Source organism: Macrobrachium nipponense, chromosome 1 (genome assembly GCF_015104395.2).
Source record: "Macrobrachium nipponense isolate FS-2020 chromosome 1, ASM1510439v2, whole genome shotgun sequence".
In the NCBI taxonomy this organism is placed as follows: domain Eukaryota; kingdom Metazoa; phylum Arthropoda; class Malacostraca; order Decapoda; family Palaemonidae; genus Macrobrachium; species Macrobrachium nipponense.
In genome coordinates this window covers 20,818,329-20,843,173 of record NC_087200.1, presented here as the reverse complement: position 1 = coordinate 20,843,173, position 24,845 = coordinate 20,818,329, and the positions used below count along the sequence as shown (strand labels likewise).

General features: G+C 40.9%; 1 protein-coding gene across 2 annotated transcripts in view; it reads left to right on the top strand.

Moving 5' to 3' along the window:
- The window catches only part of LOC135219156 (actin-related protein 2/3 complex subunit 2-like), a 152,955-nt gene that overhangs the window by 111,231 nt on the left and 16,879 nt on the right, over positions 1-24,845 (top strand). Inside the window, exons 6-8 of one of the 2 annotated variants that reach the window (XM_064255679.1) lie at positions 21,720-21,786; positions 23,496-23,636; positions 23,763-23,801. In XM_064255679.1, the coding sequence (XP_064111749.1) occupies positions 21,720-21,786; positions 23,496-23,636; positions 23,763-23,781 (227 nt within the window). In that variant the 3' untranslated portion in view covers positions 23,782-23,801. The remainder of the gene's footprint in view (positions 1-21,719; positions 21,787-23,495; positions 23,637-23,762; positions 23,802-24,845) is intronic. The other variant, XM_064255678.1, reaches the window with a different exon arrangement.

Below are 24,845 nucleotides of genomic sequence, written 5' to 3'. Positions count from 1 at the left end.
TCCGGAGATTTGCAGCCGCGAATCGGCGCGCGGAGGGAAAGAAAGTTTTGTTTTTTAATTTACCATAAATCTAAATATTGTGCTAGACACTTCGAATTTGTTTCAAAATGAAGATAAATGACTGTATATTACTAGATTGTAAGAGTTTTAGCTTACAATTGCGTTTTTCGACTATTTCGGTAGAGTAGAAGTTGACCGAACGTGGTTTTTTTTCTATTTATCATGATTTATATGCAAATATTTCTACAACCTTCAATCATTTGTTGTTGTGTTCTACATAAAATTGTGCATATTTTCATATATAAAACTTTATGTAACGGCTAATTTTAAATGGTGCAAACATTACGACAATCGCACGAAAAAATTTCTGATATTTTTCGGAAGAGTTACTGCGCGGACGTAAGGAAAAATTTTTTTTTTTTTTATAAATTCACCATAAATCGAAATATTGTGCTAGAGACTTCCAATTTATTGCCAAATGAAGGTAAATGATTGAATATTACTAGAAAATAAGAATTTTAGCTTACAAGTGCATTTTTCGACCATTTCGGTAGAGTCAAAGTTGACCGAAGGTTGAAATTTAGGCACTTATTGTTATTTATATGAAAATATTTCAAAACTGATAAAAGCTATAACCATGGGTTGTTTTTAGTTGTATTGTGCATGAATTGCGCACATTTCCATATATAAAACTTTATGTAATGGCAAATTTAAAATGGTGCAAACATTTCGACAATCGCACGAAAAAATTTATCGGAAGAGTTACCGCGCGGACGTAAGGAAAAAGTTTTTTCATAAATTCACCATAAATCGAAATATTGTGCTAGAGACGTCCAATTTGTTGCAAAATTAAGGCAAATGATTGAATATTACTAGAATATAAGCGTTTTAGCTTACAATTGCGTTTTTTGACCATTTTGGTAGAGTCAAAGTTGATCGAAGGTTGAAATTTTGGCACTTATCGTTATTTATATGAAAATATTTCAAAACTGATAAAAGCTACAATCATGAGTATTTTTTGTTGTATTCTACATGAAATTGCGCACATTTTCATATATAATACTCCATGTAACGGATACGTAATTTAAAATGGTGCAAAAATTATGTCAAAGTGACGAAATAATTTTTGAGATGTGTCACTAATACTTTTTAGTGCGATAAGAAAGAAATTCGCGCTTGCGCGCCTGCGTAACGATTGTAAACAAAACAACGCCTTGATCCGTGAACTCCCAGCATCCCCCAAGGTGCATGATTCAAAAGTTTTCGGCTGGTAGGCCTATAAGTATTTTTCCGCGAATTTAAAAAAAAAATTTTTTTTTGAGTTGACGTATTATACGTCTAATCGGCATACGGGAGACATTTTGACTCGACGTTTAATACGTCCAATCGGCGTAAGAGGGTTAAGGAAAGACAAGCATCACGAGGTCAAATGTGCGGTCTCTGACCAGCTATCACCTCGTATGCACAGGTTTGTTAGCTATGAAAAATACAACTTTATTTAAAAATTTGTCATTTTGAAATTATACAAAAACTAGCTCCTATAGCTAAATTATATTTATTGAAATGTTATAATAGTATCTGGCAAAAAAGTTTCTTTCCTGCTAAATGGAAATATGCAATTATTATTCCATTAGATAAACCAGGAAAAACCAAAGAATCTATTTTAACACCTACACAATCAGGTTCAATAGCTTGCTGGTCAACCTATCCACTCACACAGATCGTATCAAAAAAAGGCTTTGAACAGAAAAAATTAACAGAAGCAATATTTTTTTATTTAGGAAAAGCACATGACAATATGGAAACAATAACATCATGCAAAAACTTCATTTGAAATGATTAAGAGGCCACTTACCAATATTTATTAAGAACTTTTTAACAAACAGAACCTTCCAAGTAAGATTAGAAAATTTCTACTCAGAAACCTATAGACTTGAAAAAGGAATCCCTCAAGGTAGTGTCTTAAGCTGTAGTACATTGTTTGCTTGAGCAATCAACGACATTACTTTAAATTTACCAAGTGGAATTAAAAACAGCTTGTATGTTGATGGCTTTGCCATCTACTATATGAGTAGCAAGTTATATACCAAATTTTAATGCTATAGCTTTAAAATTGAATGTCAATTAGTATAGTTTTGAGATATGGGCGTTCAAAGTTTTTCTTTGTATTTTTACAAAGACAATGTTAATAAATCATGATTATTATGAATTTTATACTCCTTTTTGGGTATTAATAAACCAGAATTATGTTATTTATCTTAATTTAATCATAAATGAAGATCTCTTTGCTCAAAGATCGTAGCCTGGGGCACTGCGTTGGGCGAGACAGGGTGTTCCTTCTTACGCATTACTTTCTCTCTCTCCTTCTCTAACTCACTGTTATCGCTGATATTATGATCTTCTGAACTCTTATTGGAGTCAGTTTTCTTCTTCTGTATGCTAGTGAGATGGTTTGCTTGTCTTTTCCTCTTTTGCATGATGAAAACCTTGCCCAAACAAAGAAAAACAGATGTAAAAGCAAGCGAATGTCAGAGGTGAAACTCGAACGTGTACTCTCTTTCATGTTTCTGCTCGCACCGAATGGTCCTTAATACCAACCACAAATAAGCTCAAAACTATAAAGACCGAAGTGTGTGGATGGAAGTCCTCTTGAAAAAAAGAAAGATTAAAAGAAGTAATCATAATAAGACTCCGTATAGAACACGCTAGATTCTTGCATGGGCACTTGATGTCAGCACTGCATACTGACCAAGTGAAATTTAATAGATGTCAAACTCTCATGACTGTACAACATTTACTTATCCAATGCCTAAATTGGACCCAAGAAAGACACATTTTTTTTTAAAGTCAAGAATGAAAAATATTCTCAATGAAAGCAAGATTTTTCACTTAATAACATTATAACTTTTCTAAATAAAACAGGTTTTAAATAAAGGCATTTTTTTTCTCTCTCAGGATGAATTTCTGAGAACCAGCCCAGAAGAGTCTACATAAAACTCAGAGGTCTGGAAAAATTAATCATTATTATTAACTCTGTTCAGAGTGATTTTCTTGCTTCTAGTTAGTGTAAATGAATCTCCAAATACATACTCTATCTATATGGGACAAGGCTATTTTTCATTATATGACGTGTTTTAATGTTGAGATACGACTTCCGTATGTCTCATTGTGAACTAAGTACGTATAATTATTTTTTTTTAATAGATGGGATTGGAGCTGTTTTTTGTGTAAAAAATCAATAGATTCTGTTGACAATTTTCACTTTATTTCATCACAATATATGAGCTCTATGTGTTTATCTTTTATTGGCATGAAAACAACTGTAAAGTGTGTTCTTTCATGTCCAGTAGTTTTGAATAAAATACTCTTCTCTCTAATTTTATATACGTTGGAGCATATTAAAGTTTGTAGGAGTTTTAGCCATGTTAGTCGTTCTCAGTTTGAATATTGTTTTCTCAGCTTCAGTAACAACTTGCAGCTTAAATTTAGCAGTATTTTTCTGTGCCGATCTTTTCTCCATAGCAAATGAGGGTATAATGTAAATATACATTGGACCCCCTTGATTTGCAAATCTGCAAATACATAAAACCCATATACAAATGCTTAAAACTACCTTTTTGATAGTTTGTACACAAGAAACACTCTACAAATGCTTATTCCTGAGTATTTGAATAGTTTTATCACAAAAAGTGCATTTAGTCATGAAAATATGATAATACGTACAGTATAATTATTGAATATTTCTTACTGAAAAATACAGTGAATAGGCAAATTTTCCACAAATAATGTCTATATATGTTCCATAGTGAAGTCTGTGATTTGCAAGCCTGCGAACCGGGTGCTTGGGCAGTTACTGCATATCATTCTTATTCTACTGAACATCATTTGTAACTTAACTATGATAATTTTTTACTGTTGTATGTTGGTTGAAATACAAGCAAAATATCTGTTCTTATCCGATTCGGTTGTTCATAGCGAATCAGCTGTTGTTACCCGATTCTTTTTGGTTCATAGCAAAAGAGCTGAATCTCATTCGGTTGTTTATGGCCATACGCATTTATGCAACAAGTCTAACATTACTGACGATACTTTTATCTTTTTCTTTTACTTTTTTTATCTATTTAACTAGAAGATGGGATAAATAAAGAGATTTAGGAATAGAAGTTAGTCAATTGTAATTTGGTCTGTTAAAAAAGGAATTCACATGGTACCTGAGATACATGATAAAATGACAAATTTTCTAAGACAATTTGTATTTTTCATAGCTATAAACCTGAGGTCTTAACAATAGGATAATTTCTAGCGCCTAGCCGGATCCAGTTAAAAAGCAGATAAAAGCAAGGAATCTTGTGATATCTGGCAACGCATGCATAGATCGGGTGAAGAGTGGTCAAGGACCACGCACCTACGCCGTTGCGTCAGTCTTTCCCAACTCAGGATGTCTTAGCAAACAGAGGGGCGGCTAGAGGTGGTCAGTATATGTTAAGACCTCAGGTTTGTAGCTATGAAAAATACAAATTGTTTTGAAAAATTTGTCATTTGCACATATGCGAACAAACCTTCGGTCTTAACAATAGGATAGACTCATATTTGGAGGGAGGTACAAGACATCCTAAACCGACAGGGCGCCTACCCAGCAGTCCAGCTTCCAGAAGAAATGACTTCTGGAGAGGGACTGAAGCCTGTTGAGAAGCTAGATAAATTGATATCTAACCACTCAGACCCTGAGTGACGTACAATGATATATGGGAGAATCGTTGTACGTATAGGGAACCAAAGAGAAACTTTGACTGTCAAATAGCAAACCAATACACCAGGGTTTGTACTACTCTCAACTCCTCCTTGCCAAGGAGCGAAGCATATGCTACCGAATAGAGGGTTTGATATTTGTATATAAAGCTACCAAACTATCAGTATGACTACCTTACCTGTATCCGACCAGTCCAGCAAATGACATGTCTATTCCTTAACCCGCCCAAAGGAAGAAGGAAAGGTACAAAAGAAAGAGACCAACCAACTCACTCATCCTCTCATCCACACAATCATCTTAGGTAAGATACAAAAGTACCCTGTTAAGGGCAACTATGAGTTACACAACCTGTTGGGCAGCCACCACAGGACCCAGGGAAAACATGTCCGTAGATCTGTGGGCAACATCCTTAAGATAGAAAGAGGTGAACGTGGACTGACGTAACCAAGTACCAGCACTCAGCACTCCATGTACAGCCAAGTTCTTTTTGAAAGCCAGAGAGGGACCAATACCCCTAACATTATGCACTCTAGCCTGCACAGAGTCAAGTATGCCTGTCTGATGGCTTCCCGTATCCAAAATGAGATAGTATTCTTAAACACCTCTTTCTTCGCACAGCCTGTACCAACAAAAAGTCTGCGGCAGCCTGGTCTAAGGTGCCGAGTCCTTTCAAGATAGCAACGCAGGGCTCAGGCAGGGTACAACAAAAGCTCTTGAGCATCACCATCCACTAAGTCATTCAGTGATGGAATGGAAAACGAAGTGAACTTGTCATCGTGCACAGAGGGGTTTTGGGTCTTGGCCACGAATCCTGGGACAAATTCGAATGGCACCGACCCCCAACCCCTGGTGTGCTTCACATCATAGCTTAGACCGTGGAGCTCTCCTACCTTCTTGGAAGATCCCAAGGCCAGAAGGAAAACTACTGTCTTGAGCGACAAGTACCTGTCAGATGAGCGACGCAAGGGCTCCTATGGACTCTTAGTGAAGCTCATGAGAACCAAGGAAACATCCCACGTCGAAGGCTTGAGCTCCCTAGGAGAACTCGACTGCTCAGACCCCTTAACTAGCAAGGAAAGTTCCCAAGAAGAGATGTCGATACCTCTAAGGCGTAATGCCAAACTCAGGACTGCCCTGTAGCTTCTAATGGCAGAAAAGGACAAACATTTCTAGTCACTGAGGAAGGTTAAAAAGTCTGCTATTCGCTGAATAGAGGTTGCGAGTGGAGAAAAACCCCGTTTACGACACCAATCACAGTAGATCACCCATTTGCAGAGGTCGACTTTCTGAGACTGCTGGACATATGCCCTACTGTTCTCTGAGAAAAGACTCTCGCTCGGAGGAGATACTTGATAGCCTCCAACCGTGAAGAGACAGGGATTCTACTGACTGGTGGAACCTTGCTGCATGCAGCTGACACAGGAGATGTCGCCAAGGGGGAATTTCCCTTGGAACCTCTGACAACAATGACAGCAGATCTGGGAACCATTCTGCCTGAGGCCACACCAAAGTCATCCTGGGACCCTGTGAACTCATTAGCCTGTTCAGAACTTGACGGATCAAACAAAACGGAGGGAAGGCATACACCTCCAGGTTGTCCCAGGGATGTTGGAATGCGTCCTCTGCTAACGCTGAAGGAGCTGGGACACAGAACAGAATATCTCCAGCTGCCTGTTGAAGCGAGTCGCAAAAGGTCCAGCATGGGTCTCCCCCATACCTGGAAGAGCTTGTCTGCTACCAACCACTTGATGAAGGGACCACTCTGTGCCTAGGATTTGATCCTGATGACTGAGTTTGTCTGCGACTACATTCTGTTTGCCTGGGATATACCTGGCTGAGAGCTCTACCGAATTGCTGACCGCCCACTGGTGAACCTCGACGGTCAAGGCGTGGAGTTGACGAGAAACCAGGTCTCCCTGCTTGTTCACATATGTTACCACTGTGGTATTGTCCAACATGAGAACAACAGAATGACCTTCTACCTTCTCCCGAAACTCCTTCAGACATAGGAAGGCTGCCTTCAACACTAAGCCATTGATATGTTGCTGTTTGTCCTCCAAACTCCAAACGCCTGAAGCGATGAGGCCATCTAAATGAGCCCCCCAACCTGCGACGAGGGAGGCATCTGACAACAGAAGGAAGTCCGGTGGAAGAGAACGCAGAGGGACACCCTTCGAAAGATTCCGGTTGTCCAACCACCAACGAAGGTCTTCTCTCACTTCCAGAGACAGAGGAACCTTTAACAGGTGAATCCCCCGTCGAAGACCAGATTTCTCCCAGTCTCCATTACAGAGACCGAAGATGAAGACGCCCATGAGGGACCAGCTTCTCCAGGGAAGACAACACTCCCAGAAGAACCTGCTACTGATGAGCTGACTGATGTGGTTCTGACAGGAAGTCGTGCGCCACCACTCGCAAGTTCTCCAATCTCTGATCCGACGGGAAAACTTTTGCCACTGTCGTATCGATGACCATTCCCAGGTAGAGAATCCTTTGACTGGGTACGAGGTTCAACTTTTCCTGGTTGACTACGATGCCCAGTTCCAGACAGGACCAAAGTAGACGATCCCTGTCTTGCAGCAGCTTTTCCCTGGAAACTGCCAAGACCAACCAGTCATTGAGGTACCTCAGCAAACGGATCCCCTGAGCATGAACCCAACTTGACACGAGAGAAAAGACCCTTGTGAACACTTGAGGGGCTGTTGTCAGCCCAAAGCATAGGACTTTGAACTTGAAGACCTTGACCCCAAGAGAGAAGCGAAGGAACTTCCTGGACGTTGGATGAATAGGGATTTGGAAGTATGCATCCCTTAAGTCTATCAACAGCATGAAGTCGCCTTCCCTCACGGCTGCTAACACCGAACGTGTGGTCTCCATCTTGAACCGTGTCTTCCTGATGAAGTGATTCAAGGTGGATAAGTCGATCACAGGTCTCTATCCTCCCGACGCCTTGGGCACCAAGAAGATGTGACTGTAAAACCCGGAGACAGACGCACCACTTCCTCTATTGCATCTTGTCTAGCATCTTCTGCACTTCCTCCCGAAGAACCAAGAACTTCAGAGAATCTGGAGGATATGCCTTCCTGAGCTGCGACATAGGAGGAGAGAAGTCAAATGGCAGTAGGTACCCCACCCTAAGGACATCTACCACTCACTTCTCTGCCCCATAACTCTGCCACTTGGCCCAATGGTCTGCCAGGCACCCCTCTACTTTCCAAATTGTTGAACCCACGAATGAGATCAACAACTTCCAAAAAGGAGACAAAAACTTACGTGTCTCCCTCCTCCTGCTCCGGCAACGGAGACCGACGACGAGAAGAATGTGAAGGCTCCTCTAAGGCACCTTCCTCATTAAAATTGACGGAAGGATCAGCAGCCAAACAGCCCGAAACACCAACTAACCTGTCTGGGCTGGGTCCACGCACCGGCTCCCGAGACAAACCCACTACAACACAGGAACATCATTACGCACTCCTCCAACAGATGACTCATTAACGTGTCCGTGAATGGTCACGGGCGTGGCAGATGTACGAACATGAGTTGGAGAGGAATCCTGAACACACGAGATCAAAGGAGAATCCACCAGCGTTGAACTCTTGGAAGCACCAGGGAGAGGGGCAGGCAAACATCCCTGCTTCACCAACTCCGAGCTCACCACCTTCGACCTCTTGACAGGCGCCTTGAGATCCTTACGACGACGAATAGGCCCTGGACGGGGGAGATTGTAGCACACTCATGATTCGATGCAGAGGACAGAGCAGCCACTGCAGATTGCACAAGGGAAGATACACTAACACTCTCTGAATCACCAACACTCAAGAACACATCCGCTTTGTTCCTCCCTTGTAGGCAAAGAAAGAGCTTGGTATGCCGAAACACGTTGATGAGGCCGAGAAGGAGCAGAAGCAGCTATAATATCAGCCGCAAGCCAACTTATCATCCAAAACAGAGTCCAACCTCTTAAGCACCGCCTGGCAAATAACCTCAGACTGATCTGCAAGAGAAGGCTCCGATGGCATGGAAGGGAGACGCAGCGAACTAGGCGGCAGAGATGACATCACAGCTGAGAGAGGCAGTGCAGAGGAGATGACTGGGAGTGACGTCATTGATGGAAGTGACGTCACGCCTTCCCTTCGGTCTGAAGGGGAAGCAGACGCCACTGGCAGAGGAATACACAATGACTGATCCCGTGGCGTCATCAACGGGGCTGACGCCACGGCTTCCCTCTTACTTGAAGAAGCTGCAACAGTCACTGGTGGAGCAATACAAGATGGTTGACCTCGGCTACCCACAAAGATGAGGCCAGGAGGAGGGGGGTAGCAAGCCCTTCAAGGATTGGGAACCCCCTAGCCCGAGCATCTTCCAAATTGCCGCCATCTTGGACGCCTCCGACTCTGGAATAAATGAGAATGATGAAAAAGCCTCCCCCTTCCTGGGAATCAAATTAATTCCCGAAGAAGAAGGGGCGACATTACAAAAATCAGCCTGGGGCCCTCCCGATACTTCTAGTGATGAATCAATGGAAGAAAAGGAAGGAGACGCAGGCACAATGCTACTATGGGGGTGAATACTGCAGGAGACGAAGCATCGGGAAGAGGAGAAAAACCTTCCCATGAATGAAGAGTCGAAACCCTATCCTATTGTTAAGACCGAAGGTTTGTAGCTATGAAAAATACAAATTGTCTTAGTATACGGTATCTACTAACTTATGCATACTCATTTCAGGGGCTTGAGAGTTTTCCATGACTGATATAGCAATATTAATGAGTGTGATGGCTTTTCCCTAGGGGGAATCATTGTAAAGTTTACTGTACTATTATTGTCACTTCTCATTTAAGAATGAATGCTTTAGGCAAGCCCAAAGAAAGTTTGGAATCATACAGTTACTTTGATATGATAAACAGATAAGTAATATTGGCATTATCCTCTGATATTGCTGATTTTTTTTTCAACCCTTTGTGAACAGCCGCTACTTGAAGCTTTATGGTAAATTCTAGGTATCATCCTTTGATGATCAACATTTTGTGCATACAGTTTGAATGGATTTTGTGGGGAAAATTTTCCTGTTACTTCGATGCGCAATAAATTAATCATGGTAACTCTTACAGCATGTATAATGGTTAATGGGTATAGGAGAGAACGCTCAGGTTGCCTTGTGTTGTAAATATTTTACAATAATTATATATTTTATACATTCAACTTACCTGTCAGATATATACATAGCTATTACTCCGTCGTCCGACAGAAATTCGAATTTCGCGGCACACGCGGCAGGTAGGTCAGGTGATCTACCCCCCCGCCGCTGGGTGGCGGGAATAGGAACCATACCCGTTTTCTAATTCATAATTTTTCTGTCGCTGGAATGTAAACAACGTTTGCAGTTCCTCCTGACTTGACTTTTGGATTTCATCGCCATCGATCTACTGGGCTATCTTTTGCAGGGAAGTACTGGATCTTTGGTTCGGCATACGCATATTAATTTGTTTTTATAACTTTGGCTTCGAAAATTTCGAAGAATTGTTTACGTGTAACTACCGAACTTTTCGGTAGACACTCACATAGTTTGCAAGAAGGAAAATTTTAATATTTATTCATAATAACGTGTAGTAAATGTTAGAATTGATTGAGCTAACTTCCTTCTTGAGGATGTAAGGAAAGAATAGTTACGCTTCCTTTAGAAGTTTATATAGCTCTCGTACTAACGAGCAGTTAGAGCATTAACAATACTAGTAGTGTGGTATCCTCATCTCCTTCTTACTTCACAGAATCTTCAAATTCATATTGCAAATTGAAGACAGGAATGTAGCTCAAAATACGAGCTATTGAAAGGTAAGAAGTGATTTTAGTGTTAGTGCAGTGGAGGGTGCGTTCTGATCGGCTCTGTTTCGCTCCCAGGCTTAGACCTCTTCCAAGCTCACATACCCAGAGGAGAAGGAAAGTCGAAAGCCTTACGGAGGTTATGGAGAATCCCCTTCGATCAGCGTCCCTCGGCAGGATCTAGAACGTCCCAGACTGCCAAGTTCGCCATTGGAAAGGCATCCTAATTAGTAGAGGGTGCGTTCGATCGGCTCTGTCTCGCTCTCAGGCCTAGACCTCTTCCAAACTCACAAGCCCAGAGGAGAAGGAAAGTCGAAAGCCTTACGGAGGTTATGGAGAATCCCACCGATCGGGCGTTCCCTCGGCAGGATCTGTAAAACGTCCCAGACTGCCAGGGATAGCCATTGGAAAGGCATCCTTTAAAAAGTGCGTCTGTTCTTCAGTTTCTTCATCTTACATCCGAAAAGACGAAGAATGTACATGTTTGGAGTTCGGACGATCTGGCTCGTTCTCTGAATAAGAGAACACTGACTCACTGAGCGAGAGGCTGAGAGCCAGCCAGCAAGCTAGCGCGAGCCACGTTCCAACAGACTAGCTGCGAGCCGCGATTCCAACAGACTACGCGAGCCGCGTTCCAACCGACTACGCGAGCCTCGGTTCCACGACTAGCGCGAGCCTCGTTCATACAGTTAAACGTGAGCCGCGTTCCAGCAACTGAGTGCGAGCCGCGTTCCAGAACTTTTTTCTTGGCGCAAGGCGCCTTCAAAGAGAAAACAGATGGCTTAACTAAGGAGCCTTATAATAGAGTGGCAATCAGAAGGATGCTTCCATTGAACGTTTACTGGCAAGAGGCTCGTATAACAAGACTAGAGGCGCTCGGATCTATTAGGGCGCACGGGACCTTCCACGCAAGCGGAACGTTCCAGGAGCGAGTCTCCTTTCTAGCGTGCGGAACATTCCAGGCGCGCGGAACTATCCAGATGCCAGGCGCTAGGCGCAAGGATCCAGACGCCAGGCGTCAGAAGATTCCAAAATCTTCATTTGAGAGAGAGGTCAGTCGCGAGACTCCTCTTTGAGTTTTTAACTTGAGCAACTTTCCCCTGGAAAATGTGCAAGATGTCGCACAGGCGGCCGTTGCTTTTGTCAGAAGGATTCTGATACTAAGAGAAGCCCCTTTTCATTATTCAGAAGACTCCTGTGTTAGGCAGTTCCTCTCAATGCGGACTCTTTTCTTCATCCATGCTCTTCCCTCGTTTTGAGGAGGCAAGAACTTTGGGAGTTTTTCTTAATAAGAATCTCATCGACGTTTGGGTATGATGGCGGATAGGAAATATCTACTTCCTTCCGTAAACCCTAGTGATGAACAGGAATTCTGTCTCTTCCGCGATTTAGGAGGAAATCACGAAGATTTAAAGAGTTCCTGGATTAACTTCGTTCCTTAAGGATATATATATACTCTTTCTTTCGTTCTATTAACGAAAAGAACGAAGATAGTAGAAGGTAGTAGAGTTTCTACTGTATGAGAATACGATACGGTCAAATCATAAACACATACCGTAGTTACTTCTTTTCTGTGCAACTCAATTACCAGTATCCTTCTACGACTTTCCTAGGAAGGACTACGCTTAAAGGGATTGTTAAGACAACACCTACTTAGCTTCTAGATTTATCGAAGTCTTGTTTCGCTTAAATATGCTTTAATAAGAACTTCCTGAAGTTCGATAATAATTTTATAAAATTCCTTTATTAAATGGAGTAGCTGGCAACTCTGGAAGAGTAAGCAGGGACTGCTTTCGCTGAGAGTCTGAGACCAACGCAGTACGCCTACGCCTGTGACTGTCAGTACCATGTAGGTGTCAGTCATGAGCGGTCGGGTGTATCTCTCTCTCCTGCGGGATGGAATAACTTCCGTATCTCTCCCCTACAATCGCGGTCTTAACCTCGGGTTGAGGGGATAGTTAAGCTAACATAAATAAATATTGTATGCCTTTTGATAAGAAGCTTTCAATAAGAGAGATAGTACAACCTTTCAATGCTGTTTACCGTAGGTAACATTATTAAAGGATTCTATCGCAGCAGAACATTATATTATGTAATGCTCTCAGGCTTACGAAAGCATAGCTTATTAGAGTACCTGCTCAGAAGATGGATGAGTCGGATGGGAAACATTCTCTTTGGGGCAGAACTTGTTTCCCTGAATGGACTATACTACGTATATAAAGCTTTTTCCTACTAAGAACGGAATTAACATGTGAAAGGATGTCGGGTACCATAAAGGCACAAGTGTTCTGGCACATAACATAAAAAGAATTAGAAGAAAGCGCCAGTCTGGCGCAATGCTCCAGAAGCGCCAGCCTGGCGCAGTGAGCCAAGAGCACCATCCAAGATTTTCTCGTTTTAGCGAGTTATTAACCTAAGATTCCAGTAGCCTCTCGGACACCAAGCTCGGTAACGGCAAAATTCGTTTCTGGATTTCGTTACCCATTTAATCACTTAGGTCAATTCCACGACTCTCTCATATCGCAAAGAGCATCGAGAATCTCTTTTTTCGCTCCTATTCGCGTTAACAAAGAGATCCTTCTCGATCGACGATAATAACTGTTAACATGTTTAACATTATTGGAAAGAGTTGTGAGAACCTGCGGAAAGTCTTCTTCATAGATCTCTCAGTAAGGTAGAAGACGAACAGGCTTCCTATAGACTGCTTCCTTTTCCTACTTCTCCCCCGATTGAAGATGACGGGGGAAAAGCTTCAAGGAAGATTATCTTGGCAGTACAAGAGCAACTGGCCTCTTTGGTGGGAGTGTTAGCGCCTCGTAGGAAGGACGTTGCGCTTCCAATCAAGAAGTCTCGTCCTCTCTCCCCTGCAAAGCGAGAGGCGTCATGCAGACGTGAAGCTTCCAAACATATAGCAGAGGCTTCGGTTTCGAGAGCGAGATCGGGAGAATCTTACGGAAGACACGTAACGCGAGAGAGACGTGAGACGTCGTCAAGACATGAAGCGTCATTTAAAGCTGCTTTTAGACGCGAGGCTCCAACCAAAAAATTTGGCGCCAGTTAGGACGCCTTTTGAGAGCGAAGCGTCTTCCAGGCGCGAGGCGTCATCCAGACGTCAGCAGCCACACAAGCGGGAGGCGTCAGCCAGGACGCTTGGCGGACTAGAAGCGTCATCCAAGCGGGAAGCGTCATCCATTTATGGAGAGAAGCCTGGGCTGTTGGCGCCTTCCAGGACTATTAAAGCGGGGAAGAGGAAGGAATATCATTCCCTTAGCCCCTCTCCTATTAGGAGTTTGTCTCCTCCAGAGGAAAGACGTACTGAATTAGCAGCGGAGACTCATCTAGACCGAGAATTAGAAGTAAACTCGGAGGAGCAGTATCAAGGAAGAGAAGGACTGTCGAACTATAAAGTTTTGACAGCCTGGCTTCTAGAGGAGTATGGAGACGACTTGACTCCTGCCTCTCCTCCTTCTCCGCGCTCTCTTTTCTCGAGTGCAAAGACGAAGAAATCTTCGTCTTTTCTTAGAATGAAGCCAGCCATTTCGATGAAGAGGGCTCTTCAGTCTTTAGACTCTTGGATGAAGTCGAAGAAGGAGTTAGTTAGAACGGTCTTCTGCATGCCTCCAGCGAGACTAGCTGGTAAAAGAGGCATTTGGTGTCAGACGGGAGAGAATATGGGTATTTCTCTTCCGTCTACGTCAGAAGCGGACTTTTCGACCTTAGTTGACGCTTCACGTAGACAAGGTTTGAACTCTGCCCGTATAACTTGGGGTATTTCAGAACTGGACCATCTCCTCAAGGGACTCTTTCATGTATTGGAAGTTTTCAACTTCTTAGATTGGTCCCTTGGGGTGATGTCCAAGAAAGCCCTTGATTCTGAAGGACTCGAACCAGAAGTCCTTCTGTGTGTTTCGTCTTGTATAGACAAAGCGGTTCAGGATGGCTCGGTTGAGATCTCCTCTTTATTTGGAGCAGGTCTTCTTAAAAAGAGGACAGTATATAGTGCCTTTTTAACCAAAGCGGTCTCCCACGCTCAGAGGGCAGCGCTTCTGTACTCGCCTTTGTCTGACTTTTTGTTCCCTTCTCAGTTAGTGAAGGACATTTCTCGTTCATTAACTGAGAAGGCGACTCAAGACCTTCTGACGCAGTCAGCAAGGAAGAAGAAACCTGCAGACAGCCTAAAGAACACTGTCATTGTCTGATGAGGAGAAAGACCGGGCCTACAACCTGACACAGATGCGCTAGATGCGAACATATAGGACAGATAAGAGTGTCCGATGTGGACATTGCCAGACATCCTCGAGACTCTACCAAGCTCGAAGCTCCGGCAAGTGGGGAGGAGCCAACCAGGCGCGAGGCGCCAGGCAGGAGCGAGGCGCCAGGCAGGCGCGAGGTACCAGCCAGGCGCGAAGCTCCAGGCAGGCGCGAGGCGCCAGGCAGGCACAAAGCGCCAACCTGGCGCGAGACGCCAGCCAGGCACGAGGCGCCAGCCAGGCACGAGGCGCCAGCCAGGCGCGAGCAGCCAGCCAGGCGCAAGCCAAGCTCTAGGCGCGAATCTCCAGCTAAGACGCCAGGCGCGAGTGAGGCGCCAGCCAGGCGCGAGACGCCAGGCAGGCGCGAAGCACCAGGCAGGCGCGAGGCGCCAGGCAGGCGCGAGGCGCCAGGCAGGCGCGAGGCGCCAGCCAGGGGCCAGGCGCCAGGCAGGCGCGAGGCGCCAGCCAGGCTCTGGGCTTCATCCAGAAGAGATCTGTTGCAAAGAAAGCCCTGGTCTTCTTTAGAAGAGTGGAATCTCTAAAGCACTTCTTGAGTAACTTGATGTTTCCTTCAAACAGCTAAGAATTAAAAGCGCTTGAAGTGCGAGCTTTTAACAATTCTTGTTCTTTCCATAACAATATGTCGTGAGAGTCATATTAGCTGTAATAACGGGAGATGCAACTCTGTGTTGACTTCTCTTTGCACGAAGGAGATCAAGTGGGCCTATGAGAGATCCTTCTCTCTTTGTTATACGTGTCCACGGATGCGTTGCTGGGATAGGGAGCCGACACTGATCCTTAACTAGTAAATTAAAAATTTTTTTTTAATTTTAACATAAGTGTATTATTTTCTGAGGTGATTTGAAATGAGTTTGGGGATAGCTCTTTTCAAATTAAGCACAAACCCTCGTGTTAGGATCAGGTGATTGGGATCGGTGTTGTGCTCCTTAAATTATGCCAATAGGCATTGGTGTATTGTCATGTAAGTGGATAAGACCCCATTGACAAATGACCACTAGATTCTGTCAAGTAAGTGGATAAGACCCCATTGACAGATCTACAAGAACTCTTAGCCATAGGTCACATCCTCGCTGAGGCTCTTGAGACGAAGCAGACTACTAGCAATAGCTAGGAAGTCGACCCTTCGTCTAAACACATAGGAACCAAGGGTTTATTTATTTATTACCTACAACGTATGTTGTTTACCTGTCTATTCAGTAATAGCTGTCTTTTACCCTCCACCAATGGTGTGAATCAGCTATGTATATATCTGACAGGTAAGTTGAATGTATAAAAATGATATTGTTATGATACAATAAAGTTTTATACATACTTACCTGGCAGATATATACAATTAAATGGCTCTCCCAGCCTCCCCTCAGGAGACAGCTGGAAGAAAAATTATGAATTGAAAACGGTATGGTTCCTATTCCGCCACCCAGCGGCGGGGGGGTAGATCACCTGACCTACCTGCCGCGTGTGCCGCGAAATTCGAATTTCTGTCGGACGACGGAGTAATAGCTATGTATATATCTGCCAGGTAAGTATGTATAAAACTTTATTGTATCATAACAATATCATATTATTGTGTGAGCTGTAATTATAATTTTACAAAATAAAATAAAAAAAATTATTAGAAAAAACATTTATAACTTGTTCAAATTAGCATACTTTTTATGACTGTCTTGATAAAGAGGCGCCACACGTTTTTTTTTCTTTTACATTGTACATATGGATAGCTCACTCTTTCCATTGATTTTTTTTTATTGGCCATCCTTATATTTAACCCAGACTTGAGGTGTGCTTAAAATATATTTTAGGCTGGAATGTGAAGGTTAAACAATTACAGCTTATTGGTGAAGTTGAAATTTTTCAGATGTTTCAAGTGTGTCTGTTATCATGATAGTTAAGTGTGTTTGTATTTATGGTAATGTTCATTATACAAAACTCATAGGACAGAAAGAATTAAGCTCTCTTCATTTTTATAAGGCATAGAAATATTTCTCCGTTCATTGAACTTTTCATGCTTTTAGGCAAAGAAAATTAAATCTTATTCCATACAAACTCATTACTTATAACTAGCTCATTTCATGCACATACCATTGCCTAGATACTTCAGTTCTCCTTAAAATGATGAGTTGAGAGGAACAGCAGGGCTGGAACGCAGTGGGTGAAAATTTGTATTGAAAATCAGAAAATTCATAGGTATGAGATCTTGAGAAGTACGAGCAAGTCAGTAGAACCTCAAGAAGTGGGAAAGCTAGCCAAATGGACTTGAAGGAATGAGATGTAGATGTGCCAACCTACCTGCAGCAGCTCTTCATCTTATAATCAGTAAATAATAGGGTCAGACTTCCTCCAGAACTAGAACTGCCTCTTCCTTACATTACCTATATGGTATTTTTCCAAAAAAGATGCATGTATTCCTGAACATCATAAACAGCACACAGTAGAACATAGATGATGGAAAGATGCACGGTATGCAATTTATACTGAGGGTTCTAAATCTCTAATAAATGTATGATTTGCTGACATTTTGCTAATTAAGATAATCAGTTCTGTTTACAGAACAATGTTTCTGCTTGAGTGAAGTAATTTTAACACTTTATTTTATTGAAAGTTTGGTGACACTTATTTTCAGTTACTCAGAAAGTGTACAATTGTATGAAAAATTCCTTTGTATGGCAAATTAAGTTTAGATTCCACAAATTATAGGAAACTGGTGTAAATGTGAAATATGTGAGATCTGTGCGTATGTTGACATAAAGAAAAATGAGATGACTGTAAAGCAGCCAATGCTGCAGTTACTATGACTAAATTGGATTTCACTTATTCGTATGTAGTCGTATAACAGTCAGTAGTATAATATTTAACATATGTAATCCTATCATGTTTATTAATGACAGAGAGTATGGAATAATAAACCTGTTATCAAGTTAAAGCAGATTGAACCTATAGTTGAATTCTGGCATTCTTTGAACCAAAAATAATGCCACACTGAAGTTATTTTATCTCATCTTTGAGTGTGGGGCAGACATGTTTGAGGTCTCTCTTGTGTTTCTTTACAAAAAAAAGAAGGGTTTTTCGCCCTTGGTGATTACGTATACCTTTTATCGTAGGCAATGTGTTAATACTAGTGTCTACACATAATAGCCAGCGTGTAAGCCGGAGAGTGTTGTGCAATTGCAGATATATATTAATATTCTCTCTTCTCCAATCAGTGTCTTAGAAATCTTTCAAATTACATCTACTCGAGGCCTATTGGTCCTGGGAAAAGGGTAAAAGAGTTCCGTGTATGTGTTGGTGCTTGGCTCTTCCTTTACCACAAAAATGTCATCCAACCAACCTCCAACTGTAACGCAAGTGACCCTGGCACCTAACAATATCTGTGCCCCACACAAGTTCCATACTGTCTTTACCTTATACAATACCAATGGAACCCTTCCGACATCGAAGCTTCTATACAATCTGTCAGTGATGTCTTCTCCGAAGAGGAAATTAACGTTCCATATACGAAATGCAAAGACCTGATACCAGAAAACAGTCTCAAGGAGCAATCCGCAAAAAAACCTGTCCTCTCACAAGAAAATATCATATATCACTAAGTGGCTAAGGAGTGCTCGGTGGAAATCTATGCCAATGACCCTTATAATCTGCCTCCAAAGGGGCCTGTTGACCTTAGCCTACTTGTGGTATACCACATGGCAGATAATGCCTTCCAAACAGCAAAATCCCTCTCAAAAATAATTGGAAAAAATTTGAAAAAAAATCAAGGAGGCAAATGATAAATTTTCAAGAATTTGGGACGTGATCAAAGGACTACAAGAATCCCTAGACAGTCTTAAAACTGTGGAAACAAAAAATAATTTTGCACAGATCTGGAATGCAATCAAAGGAGTGCAGGAAACACTAGACAAACACACAGATAGTCACCAGACTTTGAGTGCAGCATTCGTTATTTCCTTGCCTCCCAGCAACATGGGAGAAGTGAGGGTGCAACACGAAGTCGAGAGGACCATACCCCACCCAGGTGTCATCTGGCCTCTTCCCCTCGGTTGAAGTGCCCCCAATCACTTATAGACCATTCTGAGGGGACTGTTGGACTTCCAACCTCTTCTCCCCACCAGGTGCCACTGATCACCAGCCCTTGTGAACCTCCTGACCCTATCTCCCCCCAAACCCCCCATCGTGGTTGTGGATGAGAGTTATCTTGATGGGTCTGGTGGCTGGCAGATGCAAATATGCAGAAAAAAGAAAAGATCCTCTTGTTTGGCCACTGGACAGGAGCCCAACAATTGTGTTTCACCTCGCCTGAAACCTGAGATGTCACGTAGCAATTCATAATCTGCACTCATCGGTAGAGAGAGTAACGTTTCTCACAGGCTCTGATCCCCTCATCTCCCATGCAGAAGTAAACATAAAGTGGTTTACAGGATTACCTGCCTATTTCTACACCCCCTGGCTAACTCCCCATCCTCCCAAATGATCAGCGCCTTCATCTTCCAACTTCGTGAGTAGCCATGGATACATTAGAGATATCCTGGGATATTTTTGGCCTCAAGTGGAAGGCTAGAACACATGACGTCAGAGGTATAAGTTCCTCTGGCATTTAAGAAAAACTGGTTCTTGGTTGCGTTAGTCCACACACTTCCTTTTACCTAAAGGACGTTGCCGACAGGTCTTAGGACACTTTTTCCTTGGGTCCTGTGGTGGCTGTCAACAAGTTGTGTGATTCACCCCCCTCCCCCCCTCAGAGGGCTATTTGTATCTTACCAAAGATGATTGTGTGGAAGAGAGAATGAGTGAGTTGGCTGGTCTCTTTCTTTCTCTTTGTTCGTTTCTTCTTCCTGCGGGCGGATTGAAGAATAGACACGTCATATGCTGGAATGGGTCTGATACAGGTGAGAAAGGTAGTCATACTGGTAGTGGTTTTGCATTGTGACTGTGATAGACAAACCTACTAATCAGTAGTAAGTGCTCTTCTCTTTAGCAAGGGGAGTGAGGAGTGGTAGCAAACCCCTGTGGTTCATATGGTTTGTTACTTGAACAGTCATTGTTTTCATGTGACCCTGGAATGCAACGAATCTTTCCGTACATCATTGTATTTCAACCCAGATAGCTGAGTTTTTAGAGATCCGATTAGCTATTGTCTCACAGACTTCAGACCCCCTTCATTGGGACTCGGTGAAGTCTATCCTATTGTTAAGACTGAAGGTTTGTTCTGCACATGAACAAATGACAAATTTTTAATCAATTTGTATTTCTCATAATTAACAAACCTGAGGTCTTGACATTTACGTACTGCCCACTCCTCTAGCTGCCCCTCTCAAATTTTTTATTTGGGGTTGGGGGAAAGACTAACATGTAACTAGGTGCTTGTTTGGTTGCCGACCAGCCTTCACCTCATATATGCATGAGTTGCCTAGTCTTGCAGATTCCTTGCTATACAATCTTTGATTATTTTAACTGGTTACCAGCTGGCGTGAGAAGATTTATCATATTGTGAAGACCGATGGTTTGTTAGCTATGAAAAATACAAATTGATTAAAAATTTGTCATATCATGGACTTACTGGAATAGAGTTTGGGTCATGATGAGTATTTTCACTTTTAGTTAAACCTCTGTTTTCTTACGTTTTGTTTTTCGTAGGCTTTTTTTTTCTACAAAATTTTGTCTCGATTATCGTACATTTCCTTGGTTTTTGTACACTTGGAAATGTTCTATCCGGGGTCCAGCGCATGACTAATCTTTGGTGACCCATTGTGCTCTTGTGCTTGTCGTTTTTGTGTTTTTTGTGCTTTTTTTTGTAATTCAAGTGCAGCTGCTAAATAAGCCATCATGGTGCCAAAGAAAGTTCCAAGTACTAGTTCTTTTGTAAAAAAAAAGGCGATTAACACTATAGAATTTAAGAAACAACTTGTAGCAAAGTGTTGGAGGAAGTCATGGCGATCTTGGTGAGAAAATGCCTACAACAAGCGCTGCTGTTAGTGAATTTAAGGCCATCATTGGCTGGTTTGAAAAATTCAGAAAATGAATGAACATACATAATGTGCCTCCTTCAAGGATTAAGGACATGTTTGCAAAGTGGAATGGTATAAAAAATTTTGTTGAGAATTATCATCCCAACAAAGTTGTAATCCGTGTCTCCAACATGTTTAATGACAGTCCTGTGTTTAACTTTAGGCAAATATTAAAGAAATGCCAGAGACAAATGTGTCTGGACAGTTTTGTTGTGCGACATGAGTCCAGTAATTCTCAATGTGGTCCTAGTGTCAGTAAAAAAACGAAGGTGGGAAGTAACCTCAGATAGTGCCAGTAAAAAATGAAGAGAAGTAACCCCAGATAAGGCCCTTGATACCTGAAGTCCTTCTGGAGGGAGATTCCCCTTCCAAACAATAAACTCTCCTCTTCCCTCCTCTCCATTTTCCATACTCTAACAAGTGTTTTCTATAATTATAATGGTAAGAGTGATGTTAAATGTTCATATATTCATTTCATTAGTCATACATATTTCTCATTATTATCTGTATGTAAAACTGTATTTATTCCTGATAAAATGTATTTTTTGTTAACTGTATTTACATTATTCCCTATGGGAATTATTGTTTCGTTTTGCGTACATTTTGGATTTCATGGGAGGTTCTGGAATGAATTATGTACGAAAACTGAGGTTCTGCTGTATATGTAAAAGGAGGGCATGAATTAGTAGCATACTTATTAATTTGCAATTTAATGTTAGCATTTCTGCATTGTATGTTGTAATTTATTTAAGGTATATAATGGTTTTGATCTTAGGTTAGGTATTGAGTGTTTTTATTCTACTGTAATGTGGTTGATTATCATCATTGTAAGGAATTTTCATTGTTTTTGCATAAATAATTTGTAATTTTATTTGTCCACAGTACTATTTCCCCGGCACACCTGTAAAGCTGCAAGAGATAACACAATCAATTTAATCCACATCTTTAGGTATGTTGAAATTTATGCAATGTATTTTTAGCACATTAATTCATATAAATATCTGAATTATTACCACCCAAGCACAAATTGCCATGTTGTACATGTGCTTCTATTTACTTGCATTTAGAAATGAGACTATGCTTGTAATTAGTTATAACAAACAATTGTAAATACTACAAGAAGGGATAGGAATGATTTTCAAAGAAGGTAAAAAAGCTAAAAGTAAGAAGTATCTCTGATATATCAAAGAAAGTAATATAAAGAACTGTGACTCAAAAAAAAAGAACAAAACTTGTGTAGACAAAATAACTGAACCAGTACACATTTAGTATATGATAAATTAATAACTGAACCCATGCGTATTAATAGTATATGATAAATTATTAAGAGAGAGCAAGGGAAAAAGCCTCCACTCAAATTAGGAATGCAATTCATAACACCCTAGACTGTCAAAAGCAGAGCAACCCTCAACACATCAAAGAATTGGAGTTGAAAAAAATGAACAGAATTATAAAAAAAAGAAAAAAAAGTTGCTTGAAGGTGCCTTGATACCAAAGACAAAATTACGTAAACTAATATACTGAGATGCCAGACCTATTTGCAAAACCACAAAGTTAAGAAAAAGTCATGAGAGCAATCATCTTCAATCATATGGACACTACAGAATTCATGTAAAAGGGAAAAGAGCTAATAACATAAATTGAATGCAGAAGAGAAGAACAAACTTTACAAACTCAACCATGCCAAGCCTGGACAAAAGGAATGCATTAGAGAAGATGCAAGTCAAATGCAATTCAGATAAATCTCAGTTCCTCAAAATATTAAAGATGATGAACATTTCATATCGAGGAAGGACAAAAACTTTGGAAACAATCATGGTACTGAATGTGGATGCTGTCAGTGGTTTTTCGAGGAACTTACTGCATTACCCATCATGAGCAAAGAGTACATAAAATGTGGTTAGCAATTTTACCAACCATAGAATGTTGTACAAAGGATGAATCTATTCTTGAAACAACAATATAAATAGTCAAATTGAAACAAATAATTTTGAGTTATCTTTTTAAAAATTCCATATGCATTACTGACAAACTTAGCATAACCAGTTGTCTCTGGCTGTTGTCATTGAATTTAATAATCCACAGATTGGGGATTTTGATAAGGGTGGAGAAAAAAGAGAAAGTATATTTAACCTGTGAGATGTATAGCGTTTAAAAAATATGCCAATATATTCAGGGTTTGTGTTGGCCAAGGGGAAGTGCTCATAGGATTCTCATTCATTGACCAGTCAAAGAAGCCTTATGTCCTCTAGGGGTAATATTTCAGTGGGGGGGGGGGGGGGTGTGCTTAGGTCAACTTACTACCTTCATTCTTGTGTACTAAAAGAAAAGTACATGTATAGTTGTTTTTATTGTATTTTAATACCACATTCGTGTTTTTTGTGTTAGATTTTTAGCAGAGAACATATATACTTTGTATTATTCTGGATGTTATGTAAATAATTTGTAATAAATTTTATTCTTGAAAGATATCAGGTTGATCATTCATACAATGAAGTTATGCATTTAAGAACATTTTCCTTTGAAATGTAACAATGTAATTTATCATAGCATACATACCATTTCTCCAGGTAAGATTTTATAATAGAGAAAATATTTTGTTGACAGCTGTTGTTCCTTGGTTCTTTAAGTCATAAAAATTTTTGTTTTCTATTGCAGAGATTATCTTCACTATCACATCAAGTGCTCAAAGGCATATATTCATACACGGATGAGAGCAAAAACAAGCGACTTCCTGAAGGTCCTCAATAGGGCACGACCAGAACCCAATAAAGCTCAGGCAGATAAGAAAACAGCAACGTAAGTTTTTTTCTTTTTATAACTTTCAAAGTTTTAAAACAATACTTTTGTTTAAGATACAGGAAAAATTAGTTATTAGAGGACTAATGCTGGATCTGGATGTCACATTTATTTTTTGTTTTGCAGGAGATGGTTACATGATTAATTCTGTAACTGTGAAGTATGGTAAGTACTTATTAAAGGAGAGTGAAATCAGACCCTCAGGAGAGTAAGGTAGATTACTCGTTTGTTTCAAATAACCATTTATCCTTATCCAAGAAAATATCCTCCTGTTCATACTTTGAAGTTTCAGTTCATTCCATGTCTTTTGGTGAATTTTAATTTTATTTGTTTTTATATTTTAAAAAGGTACAAGCTTCTTTGCAGCTTTTATAAAATTCTGATTTGTTAACACTGACAGTAGATTTTGTGAACTACTTTTTATTTTTATTAATTTTTTATCGTTAGTGAACTCGGTTAGGGCTTGCTGAAAATAGTAGTGTTACTAGTATTTTAGCCATGAAATAAATTTTATGCCAGTTTAGCCGTGAGAAAGAACTCAAGACATCGGTTGTTTTTGTTAATAACAGTTTATATTTATAGATGCCTAAATGATTTTGTACATGACTATTTAGTGAGGGCAAAGAACAAGTTCATGGCTTCAGTTAGTATTGGTCTATATTCCTGATGGCCTATTTTTAGAATCAGGGATTGCCAAAGGGAACATATAAAATGATTGTACTTAGATGAGTTAGGTTATTACTTTGATAAGTTTTAGTAGAGGAAGACTTCATTGCAGAAAGATGGTCACGGTTGGGAGCGTTTTTATTTTCCAGTCTTCTGTTTGTGAGTTGAAAAAATCAGGTTTGCTCCCCAAGACTTTCCTGTAATATTTCTTATTATCAAAAGCAGCCTGTCTTAGTTACATCTTTAAAGTCATTCCAGGCCAGTAGCAAGATAAAAGTAAGCAGATAAATGAACGCAAGACGCAAGTTTAAGCTGTTTCCCCCATTATGGTGTGGTTGATAAACAAGCTGGTTCCTTTCTTAATGAATGAAGAAGACTGGCTCCCTGTGTCATAATACTCTACACTTCAGGTAGCTTGTCTGCCAAAGTCTCATATTCAGCGTTTCTAAATCGGACAATTCCTTTACTCTGGCCAGTTCTTTCTGGATCTCAAAGATTGGATTGACAACAATCCAATCTTTGAGATCTTCATTCTCTTTTCAA